The sequence below is a fragment of the Xyrauchen texanus genome, chromosome 2 (genome assembly GCF_025860055.1).
Source record: "Xyrauchen texanus isolate HMW12.3.18 chromosome 2, RBS_HiC_50CHRs, whole genome shotgun sequence".
NCBI classification, from domain to species: Eukaryota; Metazoa; Chordata; class Actinopteri; order Cypriniformes; family Catostomidae; genus Xyrauchen; species Xyrauchen texanus.
The window spans coordinates 36,321,565-36,338,011 of NC_068277.1; the positions used below are offsets into that span (position 1 = coordinate 36,321,565).

General features: G+C 38.3%; 1 protein-coding gene across 2 annotated transcripts in view; it reads right to left on the minus strand.

Annotated features, from left to right (window-relative positions):
• Positions 1-10,261: 10,261 nt before the first annotated feature.
• LOC127618519 (protein naked cuticle homolog 1) overlaps positions 10,262-16,447 on the minus strand; it is a 43,516-nt gene continuing 37,330 nt past the window's right edge. The window contains exons 6-10 of one of the 2 annotated variants that reach the window (XM_052091022.1): positions 16,281-16,376; positions 15,579-15,726; positions 13,158-13,239; positions 12,836-12,963; positions 10,262-11,226 (exon numbers count right to left, since the gene is read on the minus strand). In XM_052091022.1, the coding sequence (XP_051946982.1) occupies positions 10,721-11,226; positions 12,836-12,963; positions 13,158-13,239; positions 15,579-15,726; positions 16,281-16,376 (960 nt within the window). In that variant the 3' untranslated portion in view covers positions 10,262-10,720. Of the gene's footprint in view, positions 11,230-12,835; positions 12,964-13,157; positions 13,240-15,578; positions 15,727-16,280; positions 16,377-16,447 lie in introns of both variants that reach the window. The other variant, XM_052091014.1, reaches the window with a different exon arrangement.

The following is a 16,447-nucleotide window of genomic DNA, read 5'->3' on the forward strand; positions in this document are numbered from 1 at the left end:
ATCAGAGCGTGCGCGAATCAACTGGCTGGTGTTTTTACGGACATTTTCAATCTGTCCCTCTCCCTGTCTGTAGTCCCCACATGCTTCAAAACATCAACCATTGTGCCTGTACCGAAGCAAGCTATAATCACATGCTTAAATGACTGGCGTCCTGTTGCTCTGACCCCCATCATCAGCAAATGCTTCGAGAGGTTAATCAGAGATCACATCTGCTCTGTTCTGCCCCCTCTTTGGACCCATTGCAGTTTGCCTACCGCATCAACCGCTCCACTGATGATGCCATTGCATCTACAATACACACTGCTCTCTCCCACCTGGAAAAAAGGAACACATATGTGAGAATGCTGTTTGTAGACTACAGCTCAGCATTCAACACCATAGTGCCCTCCAAGCTTGATGAGAAACTCCGGGCTCTGGGCTTAAACAGCTCGCTGTGCAGCTGGATCCTGGATTTCCTGTCAGGCAGACGTCAGGTGGTTAGAATGGGCAGCAACACCTCCTCATCACTGACCCTCAACACTGGAGCCCCGCAGGGCTGTGTTCTCAGCCCACTCCTGTATTCCCTGTACACACATGACTGTGTGGCAACACATAGCTCCAATGCCATCATTAAGTTTGCTGACGATACGACGGTGGTAGGTCTGATCACTGACAATGATGAAAGAGCCTACAGAGAGGAGGTGCACACTCTGACACGCTGGTGTCAGGAGCACAACCTCTCCCTCAACGTCAGTAAAACCAAGGAGCTTGTTGTGGACTTCAGGAAGAAAGACGGAGAACACAGCCCCATCACCATCAATGGAGCACCGGTGGAGAGAGTCAGCAGCTTCAAGTTCCTCGGTGTCCACATTACTGAGGAACTCACATGGTCCGTCCACACTGAGGCCGTTGTGAAGAAGGCTCACCAGCGCCTCTTCGTCCTGAGACGGCTGAGGAAGTTTGGAATGAACCACCACATCCTCACACGGTTCTACACCAGCACTGTAGAGAGCATCCTGACTGGCTGCATCACCGCCTGGTACGGCAATAGCACCGCGCACAACTGCAAAGCCCTGCAAAGGGTGGTGCGAACTGCCAGGAACATCATCGGAGGTGAGCTTCCCTCCCTCCAGGACATATACAATAGGCGGTGTGTGAAAAAAGCTCGGAGGATCATCAGAGACTCCAGTCACCCAAGTCATGGGCTGTTCTCACTGCTACCATCAGGCAGGCGGTATCGCAGCATCAGGACCCGCACCAGCCGACTACATGATAGCTTTTTCCCCAAGCAATCAGACTGTTGAACTCTTGATCTATCAGGATCAATAATTAGCACTGCACTTTATTCAGCTATAATCTCACACTGGACTGTCAACATATTCTCCTCAATACAACTGCTATATATATATATACACATATATATTTCATATACTCCCACTTATTGTATTGTATTGTATATTCTGTTCTATATTCTGCATTGTATATAATTATTGTGTTGTGTAAGTATGTGTACATCTGATTTGTAAATTGTTTTGTGTAAGTATGTGTACATTTGATATGTAAATTGTTTTGTGTAAGTATGTTGTTTATTGTAATTGGTATATGTCTCGTCACTGTCATGACTGCTATGTTGCTCGGAACTGCACACAAGAATTTCACCTACTGTTGCACTTGTGTACATGGTAGTGTGACAATAAAGTGATTTGATTTGATTTGATTTGATTTGATTTTGATATATGAAGTAGTACATTGAGGAGAATATGTTGACAGTCCAGTGTGAGATTATAGATGAATAAAGTGCAGTGCTAATTATTGATCCTGATAGACTGTGTGTGATGTCACTTCCCAAGACAAACACGCCCCATAGCATAATCCCACCCTTGACCCTGATTGACAGGTTTCTGTGTACGGCATCGGAAATGGAAATACTAAGGGAATTAGTATTCCACTTGAGTTTTGGCTGGCTACATACACGACGCTGAGAAAGTGAAAAAGCAGACGTGGTAATTGAAATTGCTATTTAAATATGACAGGGCCAAAACTCGTAAGATATGGGAAACACAGTTGCAAACGGACTTTGCTTTTCCATTTGAAATCTGGCAGTCACTGTGCGTTCGCTTAAACGAAAATGCAAACCGTAATGCGCGATTTGCAATTGCGTTTGGATTATGTCACATTTTATGCGTCCACAAATTGAAAACACAATTGCAAATACAATTTGCAATTCCTTTTGAATAATGTCCGGCATATCATTCCATACATACAGTATATTATTGTTATTTTATTCATAGTATGCCCACCTCTTCGGTCACTAATACACCACTGCATCCTTATATCAGCGCTTTGTAAATGCCATGTCTTTATCCTGATTGTAGTAAGTGGAAAACATCTACATTAACCCATCTATGAATCAAATCATGGCAAAATACCATAAGTGACAATTTTTCAGACCTCGAGCCCAGTCCTGTGATTGAGCTCATCCCGTTATGGACAGCACGCCAAATACATTTACCTTAATTCGCTCCATGACTACATGAATCAGTGAACTTGTGAAATGAAAGATTTAAAAAAATATGCCTCCACTATCCAGTGCTGTGTGAGCTAATACAAAGTGGTGTTTGGTAAATTACTCAAAAAGTAATCTGCTACAAATTTATTCTCTAAAATGAATTTTATGATTACTTTTCTGATTACGTAATTGAAATTAATCACGCTACTAATAACTTTACTTTTATGTTACTTTCTAAAACACATTTCTGCTTAACAATTTCAAAATAATTTCTAGATTTTCTCATTCATTGTTATACACAAGTCATACACTCAGCACCACACGTTTATCCCTTACAATGACTCGTTAGAGACTTTTCAGCTGTGACAGCAATGTAAATGGATGTACATATGAATATCATTTAGTTTTAAATGTCTTCTACATAAAATTGTATTTTAGAAAAATGTGTGGTAAAGTACTTAAAAGTAATTAAATTAATTGAAAGTCAGTAACTGTAATCTAATTATAATCATTAAAAATGTTATGTGTTACACGATTAAAGTAACTAATTACTTTGTAATTGGATTACACCAAACAAAATACAGTTCCAAACCCCAAAAAAGAAAATCTGCTGAACTTCAACAGATTTAATCAAATGAATCAGTGGTTTACTGTGGAGAAACAAGTTTGTTCAAAAAGTGCATGGCGAGTTTTAAGTATTTAATGTGAGACCATTATGAAAGGAAAACTGAATTATATACTTACAGTATGTTCATATGCTATGTTCATGCTTATGGAAAGAAACACATTTGTATAGGTCAAAGACCACGTGAAAAGATGTATTCAGAATTTTGTGAATTTTTCAGTGGTCTGTGATGACAAGCATTTTACAAAAACCCTTTAAAAATACACAGTGTGTCATGCCAATTCTCCAAAACTGAGCAAAATTAACAAAGTGAACTAGAAATAATTATCACAAAACTGGATTCTGTGGTCCCATCTTGCTAAACCTTCTAAGATATAGATAAAAGGTGGTGGACCTAGACACTGGGTTAACTGTGTAGTCAGAAGGTTGGTGAGGTAAATGTTGACACCTTCTTGCTGAGACCTCAAGGAGATCAACATACGCAGCAGAGTCTTAGTACTGGTTTATCATGAACTCCAGAAGAGCAGGTGATTCAGGGGGGAACACTGGAGTCACAGGAGAATCATGCAGCTCTAGAGCAATCACAGGATATCACACTAAAGACTTGAGATATGCAGGTGACTTAGGAAAGATCACTGCAGACTTTGAGAAAGCAAGTGGCTCCAGAGGAACAGAAGAAACAAGAGACCATGTGAAAAAACGTACTCAGAGAGATAGTTTGGATTCAATAAACTGAGCTGCAATGTCTCTGTTAAGATTTGTTGATTAGTCAGGATTTGTTGGTGCACTTGCTCATCTTTACTAGCTGTAGCTCCTTGGTTCTAGTCAAATGAAGGGGAGCTCCCTTGGCAGGGTCCATAATGGCTTGGTTTTGCTGTGATACCTATACCTCTTCTGTTTATCAAACTGTTAACTAGCATAAACTTATTCAATTTTTTCCATCAGCTTTTATGATTTATCCAAACTACATAACATACCTAAAACCCATTTTTCAGTTCTGTTGAAGTTTTTGCGCAACATTTCAACATATGGATGCAGTCACAGGGAGGCACAAAATCTATTTTATTCATTTAGTATTGTATAGCCTATTTGCTCAGTCATTTACATTTGGGGAAAACACACCAACACACATACCAAGACAATACATAGCACTGTGCACTGATATGCAACCAGGCACATAAAGACCACTGTTCACATTTGCCATCTTTCTCCATCTCCCTCTCACCGTCACACATGCCCTTATCATGATTACAACATGGCGCTCTTAATCTCAATGACTGTTATCTCGTCATGCCCTTAACACAATGATGTGGTGCAAATGTCAACAGGGCATTGAGACCTTGAGTGCTATAAACAGACCTCAAAGACAAATAGAGGAAATGTGAACTTTAGCCCTCTGTCAGCTTCTTTCCTTGTTCAATGAACTTGACAGTTATTGAAGTGCTTTATTTTTGCCCTTCTTCTCTCACATAAAAGCATGCCACACCAATTAGCATTAATTCTTTTTTTTCCCTCTTTTCTTTTCATGCTATCAAGCCTGCAGAAAGTGCTATATTCCAATAATTTGCATTATCCAGAAATCAGCTTTGAAGTTGTGAGATACTGTAAGAAAAGGGGCTCCACTTATCCTCCAGAAAAAAAAAGAAAGAAAAAAAAAGTTCAAAGCCTCTAAATACTCTGGAACAGATGTACATTATCATTGGATTTGCGTTTTCGCCTCTGTGCTCCTGTATGGGTAATAGTGTAGTGCGTAGTCGCGTGTCCCTCACATCTTCTGTGTTTAGCATCTCCTCTCAACAGAAGCTAGCACCCCACTGGGCCAATCCACACTTCAAAGCACTGTGTCTATCTACAGGAGACAAAGCACCCTCCACACATATGGAAGCAGCCTCATGCTTGAGTCAATAGCATCATACGCTTGCTTGCTCTCTGTCTGTGTTTTGTGACACAGAGATATGGCTCTTTCCCACCTACACCCTCACCGTGCAAATCCAGCATCCAATATGAATCTGGTGTCACCTTTATATGCATGTTAAAATGTTTGTTGAAAAAATATATGTGTTCTTTGAGGAGAAAGAGTGCTTGGGGAAGAGGAAGTCTTGGAAGAAGGAAGGTAAATGTAAACACTCTGCAGGGATTTCACTGTAATTCGAATGCATTTATTTGTATTCTTCTGGTGTAGACCATACTGGCACATGAAAAAAAGCTGTCCTGTCTTGGCTGAATATTCAAAGCAATTTTCCTGCTCGTCAGATAAAAGTATTTTCTTACACTATGTCCCAACTCTAAGTTGTAAGCAGTGGATTTTGTGGATCCCTACACTAAGACCTTACATCCTTTTACTTCTGTACATACCTAGATTGAGTATCATAATGCTTGGAAATATTGTTGCTCAGTTTTAGCACAAAAAAAAGGAACCAATTAAATGTGGAGAGTCTATGATTTCTAAAGTAAAAGTTTTGGAGGATTTCAGTACTTTTGTGTGTCCATGTGTATAAGAACAGCAGTATGCAATGTCTCACTCTGTGTGAGGCACATGTGTCAAAGCGGAGTCATGCTGTGTGATCGAAGGGCTGGACTGCAGCTGTGGAAAATATCTGAACCACCAGACATGCAGACAACACAGATTAACAGCGATGCACATATGAATGCAAAAGCGCACATGTGCATGTCTGTGTATGCTCTGAAGCAAAAACCACACAGCCATGAAGCAGTATACAGTCACCGAGCACTTTATTAGGAACACCTGTACACCTACATATTCATGTGATTAAATCATTATTAAAGTTGTTATAAGAGGGAGAAACTTTGAAGAAATGCCTGATTGAGATTCCTGACTGATTGTTGAAAAGTCTTGCGAATAGAGAGAATGTTTTCTGACGCACAGGACTGTTCGGTCCATGAGTGTATGTTTTGTGCTGACATGTTTTGTATTAATGCACTGACCTGTTATGTTCTTGTATCCAGTATTGATATTGCTGATAATATTTAGTTTTTAACTAATACCTATCAGCTGTTTTGGTATGATAATGTTGTCTGTTAATTTGTGTGTTTGTCTGTTGCAAATGTAGACAATGCAAATTAGATGAATTTTCTTGAAAATGTAAGTCTGAATTATATTGCTTGTCAATTGAACATGAATTTGTACATGTGAACGGCATGTTTTAGTAAAAACGTAAGTTAAAAAATAATTATATTCGTTTTTACATCAAACCTTGAGGTGGGCTCCAAAAGCAGAAGACCACGTCCATAGGACGTCCATTAGGATCATAGTGTTCCTAATAAAGTGCTCAGTGAGTGTATATTTATGCATGCAAAAGAAACCATCATGCATTAGAAAGATCCTCATAACTGGCATTTCAGTTGCATCATGCATCAATAATCAAAGCCACACAGTCAATAAGCAACAGTTCAGCTTTTAATGAAAGGTCTTCTCTTGGCACAGCTATGCTATCAAATAAATAAAGCAAGTATTTCCATCCATCTACAGTATATAAACTAAACAAAAAGCATTGAAAATTATTTAGAAAAGTCACAAATGATCATTTGCGTGTGTGTGTGGCATGAAATGCAACCACATATTGTTCTTTATATACAAGCATCTCCATTTAACACTTTCAGTGAGTCTGAGAGAGTGTTCTCCTACACACTCAATCACAATAACAAAAGCACATTAGAAATAATTAAATGTTATAAGTACAAATTACACTGTACAAAATCATCCAGATAAATAGCGCAGAACCCAAAGATACTGATATCACCATAGCAGTCTATTCATTTCGTATTTACATCAGGACAAAAATTATTCTATTAGACATTTAAACAACATTAGAGTGGAAATTAGGAATAAAGATAGAGAGGAATCTGTTAAACACTGCAGCATATTAATGACTTAAAAACGTACTCTACTCTAAATGGATTGATGTCAAACGTTTCAGTTTCTTGAAATTATGGGGTTTCTTTTAGCAGCAATTTAGTATGGTCAAAATGATATTAGTCCACACATGCGTGTGCATTTGAAATAGCAACACATAACATCTTGTGCTGTAAGGAGAGTGAGAATGAGAAAGACGGGTGGAGTGGGGTGTTCTTAACTCCATACCATACATTCATTCCACAGCAATGGCGAGATTGAGAGAAGGTCAAGTGTCACTAACTTACTAGTTGTGATGAGACACCCTGAAGGCGCAGGTGGGTTGTCTAGACAAGAGTGTAGTTTAGTGTGATGCTCTCACATTTCTAAACTCCTCCTGAGTAGTCATCCACTCTCACTCTTAACATATCAGGAAGGTTTAACAGCACTTTAGCATTTTAGTAAAGTGTAAGTGTCAGAATCCTACTAGATGGAACAAAGTAAACTTTCAATATTCGTACATATGTTTCTGCAAGGGATGCAGCTAAGATGTAAATCTTTGATCAAACTTTACACCTGGTGATAGCTTTAACACACATCTGGTCACCACCTGAGTATGAAAGAGGTCTTCTCTGTCTCATTACCTGCTGGTAAGTGCACACATAAATACACACACACACACACACACACACACACACACACACACACACACACACACACTCTCTGACAGTGGGGTATTGGTGAGTTATGGGAGGACTGGAGACTCCTAGGCGGCTATACTGTTATCCAGCACCTAAGGAATGAGACAGCTGCCACACAAACACACACACACTCACTGTATGTGCCTTGGATTCCATCAAACCTTAAATAGATTCATAATGTACTATTTAAAAGCCTTTTAAAAACTGATGTGGGAAATGGATGAACCCCAAATAAACCAGACTTGTTTTCTTGCTACACATATTATTTTTGCCAATACTTAGTGAGCTAAAGGCACTATAATACTGTCTACAGTGTCCCAATTTATTTTGAGGACAAATTCTTGTTTTTCTGACAAAAACTGAAGCTCTCAAATTCCATCAAAATATCCTTATAGTGCAGTGCTTTACAGCTCCCTTCAAATCAGATTATATTGTTAGACTGTATCATCAAGACTCAATGATTAACTAATGAGAAAAGATAGTACTAATCTTTCCTTGGTAGAACCAATTCTTTTTCACTTTACAAAGTCAAAATATGTGAACTTTCTATTGTCTTATGACTTGCCGATCTGTCAACAGGGGAAAGTTGAAACTAACGACTAAACAAGCAGAAGATGCATAATATTGTGTCATACAATATAAACTATATTCAAAAGTTTTCCAAACATTTGATTAGACCCATTTTAACTTGTCATAAACCTGGCATGAATACATTTTTTAAATAAATTATTATTAACAAACTTCAGAACATGATCATCAGAAGATCTCATATTGTAGATGCACATAGTTACACTATAAATTCTGATACCTAGTGGTCTTACAATGCAATTAGCTTACAGTTAAGGGGACAGAAAAAAAAAAATATTAATAAAAATATAACAGTAATAAAGCTTACGATATATTTAAATCCAGTTCATCTTGACAACATATTTCACGGCATAGATTGGTGGCCTATTAGAACAGACAGAAAAATCTGAATGATAAAATTATGTTAATAATACCAATAACCATTATAATACTAGAGGTAGCAGCTGATTATGAAGTTCTGTTTTCTTCATGTAGATTGGTAGAGTGTAGTTCTGGTACTTTCCTTTGACAAGTCCTGACTGTTGGAGTGTCTTTACTGGCTCTGTTTGTACATGTGTCCTGTATTGCATTTAAAGGTGTTGTTTCAGATCTGTTCTTTTGGGTAAAGTTCTTCAAAGGTAAAGTGTCTCAAATGCAATGGCACAACAAGTGCTTTTCAAGTGGTCTTCAGTGGGGAAAAAAAAAAAAAACACCGGATAAGTATAAAAGAAAACACATTAGACACACATAGATGCGTACATTCACGCACACACAAGTATACACGTTTGCACGCACGCACACTTAAAGTGAAAATTTCCAAACCATGTACAGGTGAAACTCGAAAAATTAGAATATCGTGCAAAAGTTCATTAATTTCAGTAATTCAACTTAAAAGGTGAAACTAATATATTATATAGACTCATTACAAGTAAAGTAAGATATTTCAAGCCTTTATTTGATATAATTTTGATGATTATGGCTTACAGCTTATGAAAACCCCAAATTCAGAATCTCAGAAAATTAGAATATTGTGAAAAGGTTCAGTATTGTAGGCTCAAAGTGTCACACTCTAATCAGCTAATTAATCCAAAACACGTGCAAAGGGTTCCTGAGCCTTTAAATGGTCTCTCAGTCTGGTTCAGTTGAATTCACAATCATGGGGAAGACTGCTGACCTGACAGTTGTGCAGAAAACCATCATTGACACCCTCCACAAGGAGGGAAAGCCTCAAAAGGTAAGAATGGAGAGGCACACAATCCAAGATGCTTGAAGTCCAGTGTGAAGTTTCCACAGTCTGTGTTGGTTTGGGGAGCCATGTCATCGGCTGGTGTTGGTCCACTGTGCTTTATTAAGTCCAGAGTCAACGCAGCCATCTACGGGACATTTTAGAGCACTTCATGCTTCCTTCAGCAGACAAGCTTTATAGAGATGCTGACTTCATTTTCCAGCAGGACTTTGCACCTGCCCACACTGCCAAAAGTACCAAACCTGGTTCAATGACCATGGTATTACTGTGCTTGATTGGCCAGCAAACTCGTCTGACCTGAACCCCATAGAGAATCTATGGGGCATTGCCAAGAGAAAGATGAGAGACATGAGACCAAACAGTGCAGAAGAGCTGAAGGCCGCTATTGAAGCATCTTGGTCTTCCATAACACCTCAGCAGTGCCACAGGCAGATAGCATCCATGCCATGCCGCATTGAGGCAGTAATTAATGCAAAAGGGGCCCAAACCAAGTACTGAGTACATATGCATGATTATACTTTTCAGAGCGCCGACATTTCTGTATTTAAAATCCTTTTTTTTACTGATTTCATGTAATATTCTAATTTTCTGAGATTCTGAATTTGGGGTTTTCATAAGCTGTAAGCCATAATCATCAAAATTATATCAAATAAAGGCTTGAAATATCTTACTTTGCTTGTAATGAGTCTATATAATATATTAGTTTCACCTTTTAAGTTGAATTACTGAAATTAATGAACTTTTGCACGATATTCTAATTTTTCGAGTTTCACCTGTAATTGTATTCCTTCAAAAGTGGTTTGACAACTCAGAGTTCTTCATTTAACACGACTGACCACCATTTCAACCTCAGTGGGCATTGAGACATTCATACAGATTTTCAGATAAGCATTGAGAGAGGGCGATGCAAAGAGACAGGAAAAGTGAGAGAGAGAGAGAGAGAGAGAGAGAGAGAAAGAGCCCTTACTTAGTTTGTAAATCTGTCCAAAGCCCCTGCTCTCAAAGACAGGACTGAATACATGAGTGAGCACATACTCAAACATACATACCACCTTCACACACAATCTTCACACACACATTTATATATACAGATGCACACACATACCGACATACACAGTCTGTCGGCATTATTATGATGCCTTCTGTCCTTCTCAGCCTTAAGTTGGCCATTCCATGTGTTTCTTCTTATCAATATCCTGTAAGTATGTGCCTGTGTGACACTGTTTGACTGATCATCTCTTCAGGACTGATAGAAGTGATGGTAGTGATGATGATGTTCATGATGGTGATGATGCTCATGCCGCTGGACCACCTGAGCTAGTCCTCCTTCATACAGCATCAGACTGGGCAGATCCCTCACATGTTCTTTCTCCACTACTGGTCCGGACGTCACAGTCGGACCCATAGCCCGATAGTGGAGCCCTTCTTTAGGCCTCTGTTTGTGTCGTCGGTACGGTCCTGAGCTTTGGTGTGGAGGGGTCTGGCTGGGCACTGCTGAGGGAGGGGGTGCTCCTCTTTTCATCAAACGACCAGCGGAGGCCTGAGCAGGTGGGGTACGGTGTGATTTGGGGGAATGGAATGTGTGTGTGTGCCGGGTGAGGAGGGCAGGATTCTCCGTTGAGATAGTCGGTAAACGCCGATGGTGAGCGGGGTAAGCATGGCCGTTCTCGGGTTCGTGAGAACGACAGCGTGTTTGATTGGATGGCCGGGTGGCTTGGTTGGGTTTTGTTGGCTCTGTGGCAGGAGCTGCTAGAAAAAGAACAACAATTATTATTTTAAGGGTTATTTTTATGAACATTATTAAAGCAAACATTTACCACAAGGTATAATGAAAACAAATGATGTATTCTTAAGAATAACTGGAAGGCAATGTGAAATCTTACAATAAATACTGCAATATAAAGCCTACTTTATTTATAATTGACAAAAACTGAAAAGAAATTGACATTTTCTAGAAATAATGTCTATTCTAATAAGAAAGATGGGTCTATATGCACATCCCAGCACGCAACACTTCAAATTTATAGGGTACATCAAATTTGATAAGGACATCAAATTTGCGATCTGCAGTGTTTATTCAGCAGAAATGTCAAGATATATATATATATATACAGAGTACAGCAAGTGATTTTACAGGAAAGTGTCACAACTAGCGCAGCTACACCACAACTTGAGGCGTATCTAGCTGAACTATGCCAGAAGCGGCAATCCTCTTGACTACAGGCGCATAAACAAAGACCGCTTTCCTTTGCTTGCGCGGATTGCGCACAGGTATTTATCTGCCCAAGCACCAGCACAGAGAGCGAGAGACTGTTCAGTGCAGCATCTCATGTTCTTGATGAGCTTTCTGACAGGAGAGACTGTCAGAAAGTTTAGCAACTTTTGTTCTTGAAGAGAAACACTGTCACTTGTAGTTAAATAGAAAGCGGTCCAATATGATGTGTATAGCAATTACATTACACTTGTTCTTCACTTGAGGATACATCTGTCGTTTACAGTTGAGGTTGGATTTAGTTCAATTACTGCTGTTTTGCACAATCATTTTCATTTAAAGTGTACATACGTTTACATAAACAGAATAGAGCACTGATCTATATATATATAATTATATATTATAGTTTTATATAGATCAGTGGAATAGAGGCCCTCTGCCATTCTGTGTTCTGCCTGTTGTTTTAATTAAAATTACTGTTGCATATTTAAACTTTTTGAAAGATGTTAGCTAAGTTCATTACTTGACAGTTGTTTTTCATATAATAGTTTTCTAAAACTTTACATTATTTGGATAATTGTTAATAAAATCTGTAAAATTAGATTTTTACAGAACTGAAAGAAGAAGAATATTTAATATAGTTTTAATATATTTTTTGTCCAATTTTGGTGTGTTACTTTCAATAAAAGTGTGATTTATTTTATTGGTTTGTAGTTTTTCAATTCAGATTCATTAAATTCATGAAATTAATGAAAAAGTATAAAATTAATACAATTATACACACCATTTTTTTTTTTTTTTCCACCAAACAGAATTGCAAAAATAGATATTGTTTTCAAAAAGCTTTTCTGAATATTGCCCACGGCTGATGTTGATCAAACAAACTAGTACTGCCTCAAACTCATGCCATTGTTTTAGTCAATGTTGATGTCAGATACTTACATAGAGCAATTATTTTACATCGCCAGAGACACAGGTTTAACTGTTTCAACCTATAAATGGCTTCCATATTGTTGTCTCTGTATATTAAGCTGGGATAGGGGAAAGTATTATAACATTGAAAAAGTTTCAAACTTCAGATTTAAGCTTAGATCATGTGGAGAATGTACTGGATCCATTAAAACTCTTTGATGAAGATCTCACCTGTTCCAAATCGGGATGTGTAGTTTTCAATGCCGGCTAGGTCAAGATAATGGTTTCGTCTCTCCAAGTTCTCATCTACACAATGTCTCTGGCAGCCCTGCTGGTTGTGGTGGTCGCCATGGTAACGCCTAATACAACAGCATCATGTCCTGACTGCATCATTGCTCACTTTTATGTACATTTCTTTCAAATGTAATCTTTGACATGCTCTTTTGAAGCATAGATGTAATAACTCTAGTAGTTTTATGCAACAATGAAAGATTCTAATGAGTGAAATTGACTGTAAAGATAATGTGGCCTGTTGATAAAGCTTCTTACATACCTAAATAACACTTTTGACTTTTTCTCTGAAGTTTTAAAGTTCCCAATGCACTTTTCCTCCTTATGTCTGGGATGGGGAGTATCTAGGTGGAACAGAAAGAGAAAGAGAGGGACTTTATCAAAGAGAACGGCATTTAGTTGCACACACTCTGCAGCAGCTTTAAAGACCAACTGAAATAAAAAAAAATTAAACCTTTGTTCTTGTTTTTTGTATATTTACTTCATACAGAAGAAAAAAAAAACAACAATGCTTAATTTATTCTATTTTGAACCTCAGGCCTCATATAAATCTAAAAAACACACAAACACTTGTGAATTTGCATGAAGACAGTGGCTGTTTTCAAAGAGACTTTCAAATACATGATGGGTATAAATAGCCCAAATGACAGCACTAAACAAACAGAAACAGTTCTCTTTCTTCAAAGTTCTTTCTTCTCAACATCACATTCTTTTTTTAAAAGTAACAGCTGAAGTTAAGGCTAAATGTGGATTTATTTATTTTCCAAAAAGCTAAAGAGTGTAATACACAGAAGAATTTCAGAGAGGAATAAGATAGTTTTCAAAAGCAATGAGCTGTATTGTCTGTCTGTCTCTCTCGTCTTCATTCTGTTATCATTCCTGCCTTTGACTATGAACTCAACTTACAGGTGATTCAATGATTATGACATGGGACAGGGCAGCACTGTGGTAGAGAACATAACAAGAACAAAATAATTCACCCAAATATGAAAATTCTACTCACTCTCACCCTTCACTTTTTTTTTTTCAATGTTACACAAGGCTGAATGTCCAGGCTGATATTCTGAAAGGTAAATTAAACTTTCAAGCTCCAAAAAGGTCATACAATTCCATAAAAGTCTTCTAAGGCAGCTTTTTGTTAGAGGCAGACCAAAATCTAAAGATGTTATGTCACTAGCAGCACCAATGAGAACTGCAAAAATTAATGACTGTTTTATACAGGTTTCCAAGCACTTGGCCGTCTTTCATTGGTCAAACAAACAAGTGGTCTCACCTCAAACTCAAAACATTTGTTGAGCCAAACATAAAACTGAATGTTTTAATGTGCCACAGCGTTTACACTCTCCTATGAAGTCAACTTACAAATTGATTTCTTATAGTTGTCTCAGCACATTAAGCTGGGATAGAAGAAAAGTACACTCACTGAGCACTTTATTAGGTACACCTGTACACCTACTTATTCATGCAATTATCTAATCAGTCAATCATGTGGCGGCAGTGGGGAAAAAATTTGATCTCAGTCACTTTGACCATGGAATGATTGTTGGTGCCAGACAGGCTGGTTTGAGTATTTCTTTAATTGTTGATCTCCTGGAATTTTCATGCACAACAGTCTCTGGAGTTTTCTTAGAATGGTGCCAAAAACACCCAGTGAGATGCCGTTCTGCCGACGGAAATAAATGCTTTGTTGATGAGAGAGGTCAGCGGAGAATGGCCAGACTGGTTCGAGGTGACAGAAAAGCTACAGTAACTCAGACAACCAATCTGTACAATTGTAGTGAGCAGAATAACATCTCAGAATGTTGCACAACTGAGGAGCTACAACAGCACAAGACCATATCAGGAACTATATTAGGACCATAGTGTTCCTAATAAAGTGTTCAGTGAGTATATGTAAACATCTAAAACAAATTTAACACTTCACCTATAAGTCGTTATTTACAGAAAATCTTGCTCCCTACTCTAGCTCTCAAAATATGTTCATACTTCCGCACATTCAAATATGGTGCTCTCACGATAAATACGAGAACCGATGACGTTTGTAGGCACTTTCCTCTCCACCTTCTTCTAATATGGTGTTGAATGTGCTGGATGTCTGGCTATTTTCAAACAAAATTTTTAAGGCATAAAGCAGATTTTGAGAAGAAAAAAAGAAAACTTACATTTTGGTCTGTTCCTCACACAAAGCTATTGTCTGGCTAAGAAAACATGGAATGTAGTGCATTAATCATAAGGACTACTTTGTCCGTTTTTGGAACTCGACAGTCCCAGCTATTACTCACTTTCACTGTATGAAAAAAACAGTGTAAACATTCTGCCTAACATCTCCTTTTGTGTTTCATGAAATAAAGTCATACAGGTTTAGAATGAGTGCAAGTAGATGATTTTTCATTTAGGGGTGAATTTTCCCTGATGTCTCTCATATCTGATGTTTTAGTCTTTGGCCACGTCCACACTTATCTGTTTTCGATTGAAAACTCAATCCTAAATTTTCCTCAATCTAGTTTTCCCTAATTTCATCTTTTTCCAAAGGATGTGGTAAAAGAGAGCATTTTGGAAGTCTCCATTCTCTGCAGAGGAAAGCAGCATTCTAATGTGGATGATAGGTCAAAAATCAATGTGTTTTTAAATGAAAATGTATTAGTGTGGACACGGCTTTATTCTCAGAAAACTCTCTCTTTACCCGTGTTGGTCTGAGTGCAGTTCCTCCATCTCTGGCTGGAGTCTGGAGCGACAGAGAGCTTCACTCTGAGGGTCTTACTGCTGCTGGGAGAGTGATTCACTGAAGCGTCCACCACCTCGTATATAGTGTGCAGGAGACTGGTGATGTCCTGGAGGGAGAGAGATAGGAAAACAAAGAGAGAGGGAGAAAAAACATGAAATTAATTATTACTATATTCTGTTTAACTGAGAGATCTTTATTGATAATAGGCAGTCGATTACAGTCTTTTATATTCTCCGCAAGCCTGTACTGTAAGATGTAATAAGATGCATGCATTATTAATTATTCATACACAGACACATCCATAATGTGTTAATCAGTCTCCATAGCCTCTGGGCAGGAAGATAGATGCTGAAGGCAGTGGAAAGCACGCACACACACACAAACACACACACACACACACACAAAACACCCTATACATCTGACACCATTTAGCACAATCAATGAAACGTAGAGCAAGTATTAAGTTGAGGAAAACACAGTGAGACAGTGAGAGGGAAAATAAATAACTGAACGAAAGATGGAGAGAGACATAGAAGCTGTGTGAAGACATACAAGACACACAGTAAGCGGCATCCATTTTTTGTATCCTATTAATGCTGGGCTTTCCCATGACAATAAACATTAGTCACAGATCTCACAGCACAAAGGTTTCTGTCTTACCTCTCTTGTGACCTTGCCATTGTTATCAAAGTCGTAAAGGGTGAAAGTCCACTCCTGCCTGTTATCTTCCTCTACTGATACAGCACACTCTAACTCCTGATTAATAAACAACAATGGATAATCATTATTTCAATAGTAACTAGCACATGCTGAAATATGCCCTGCTG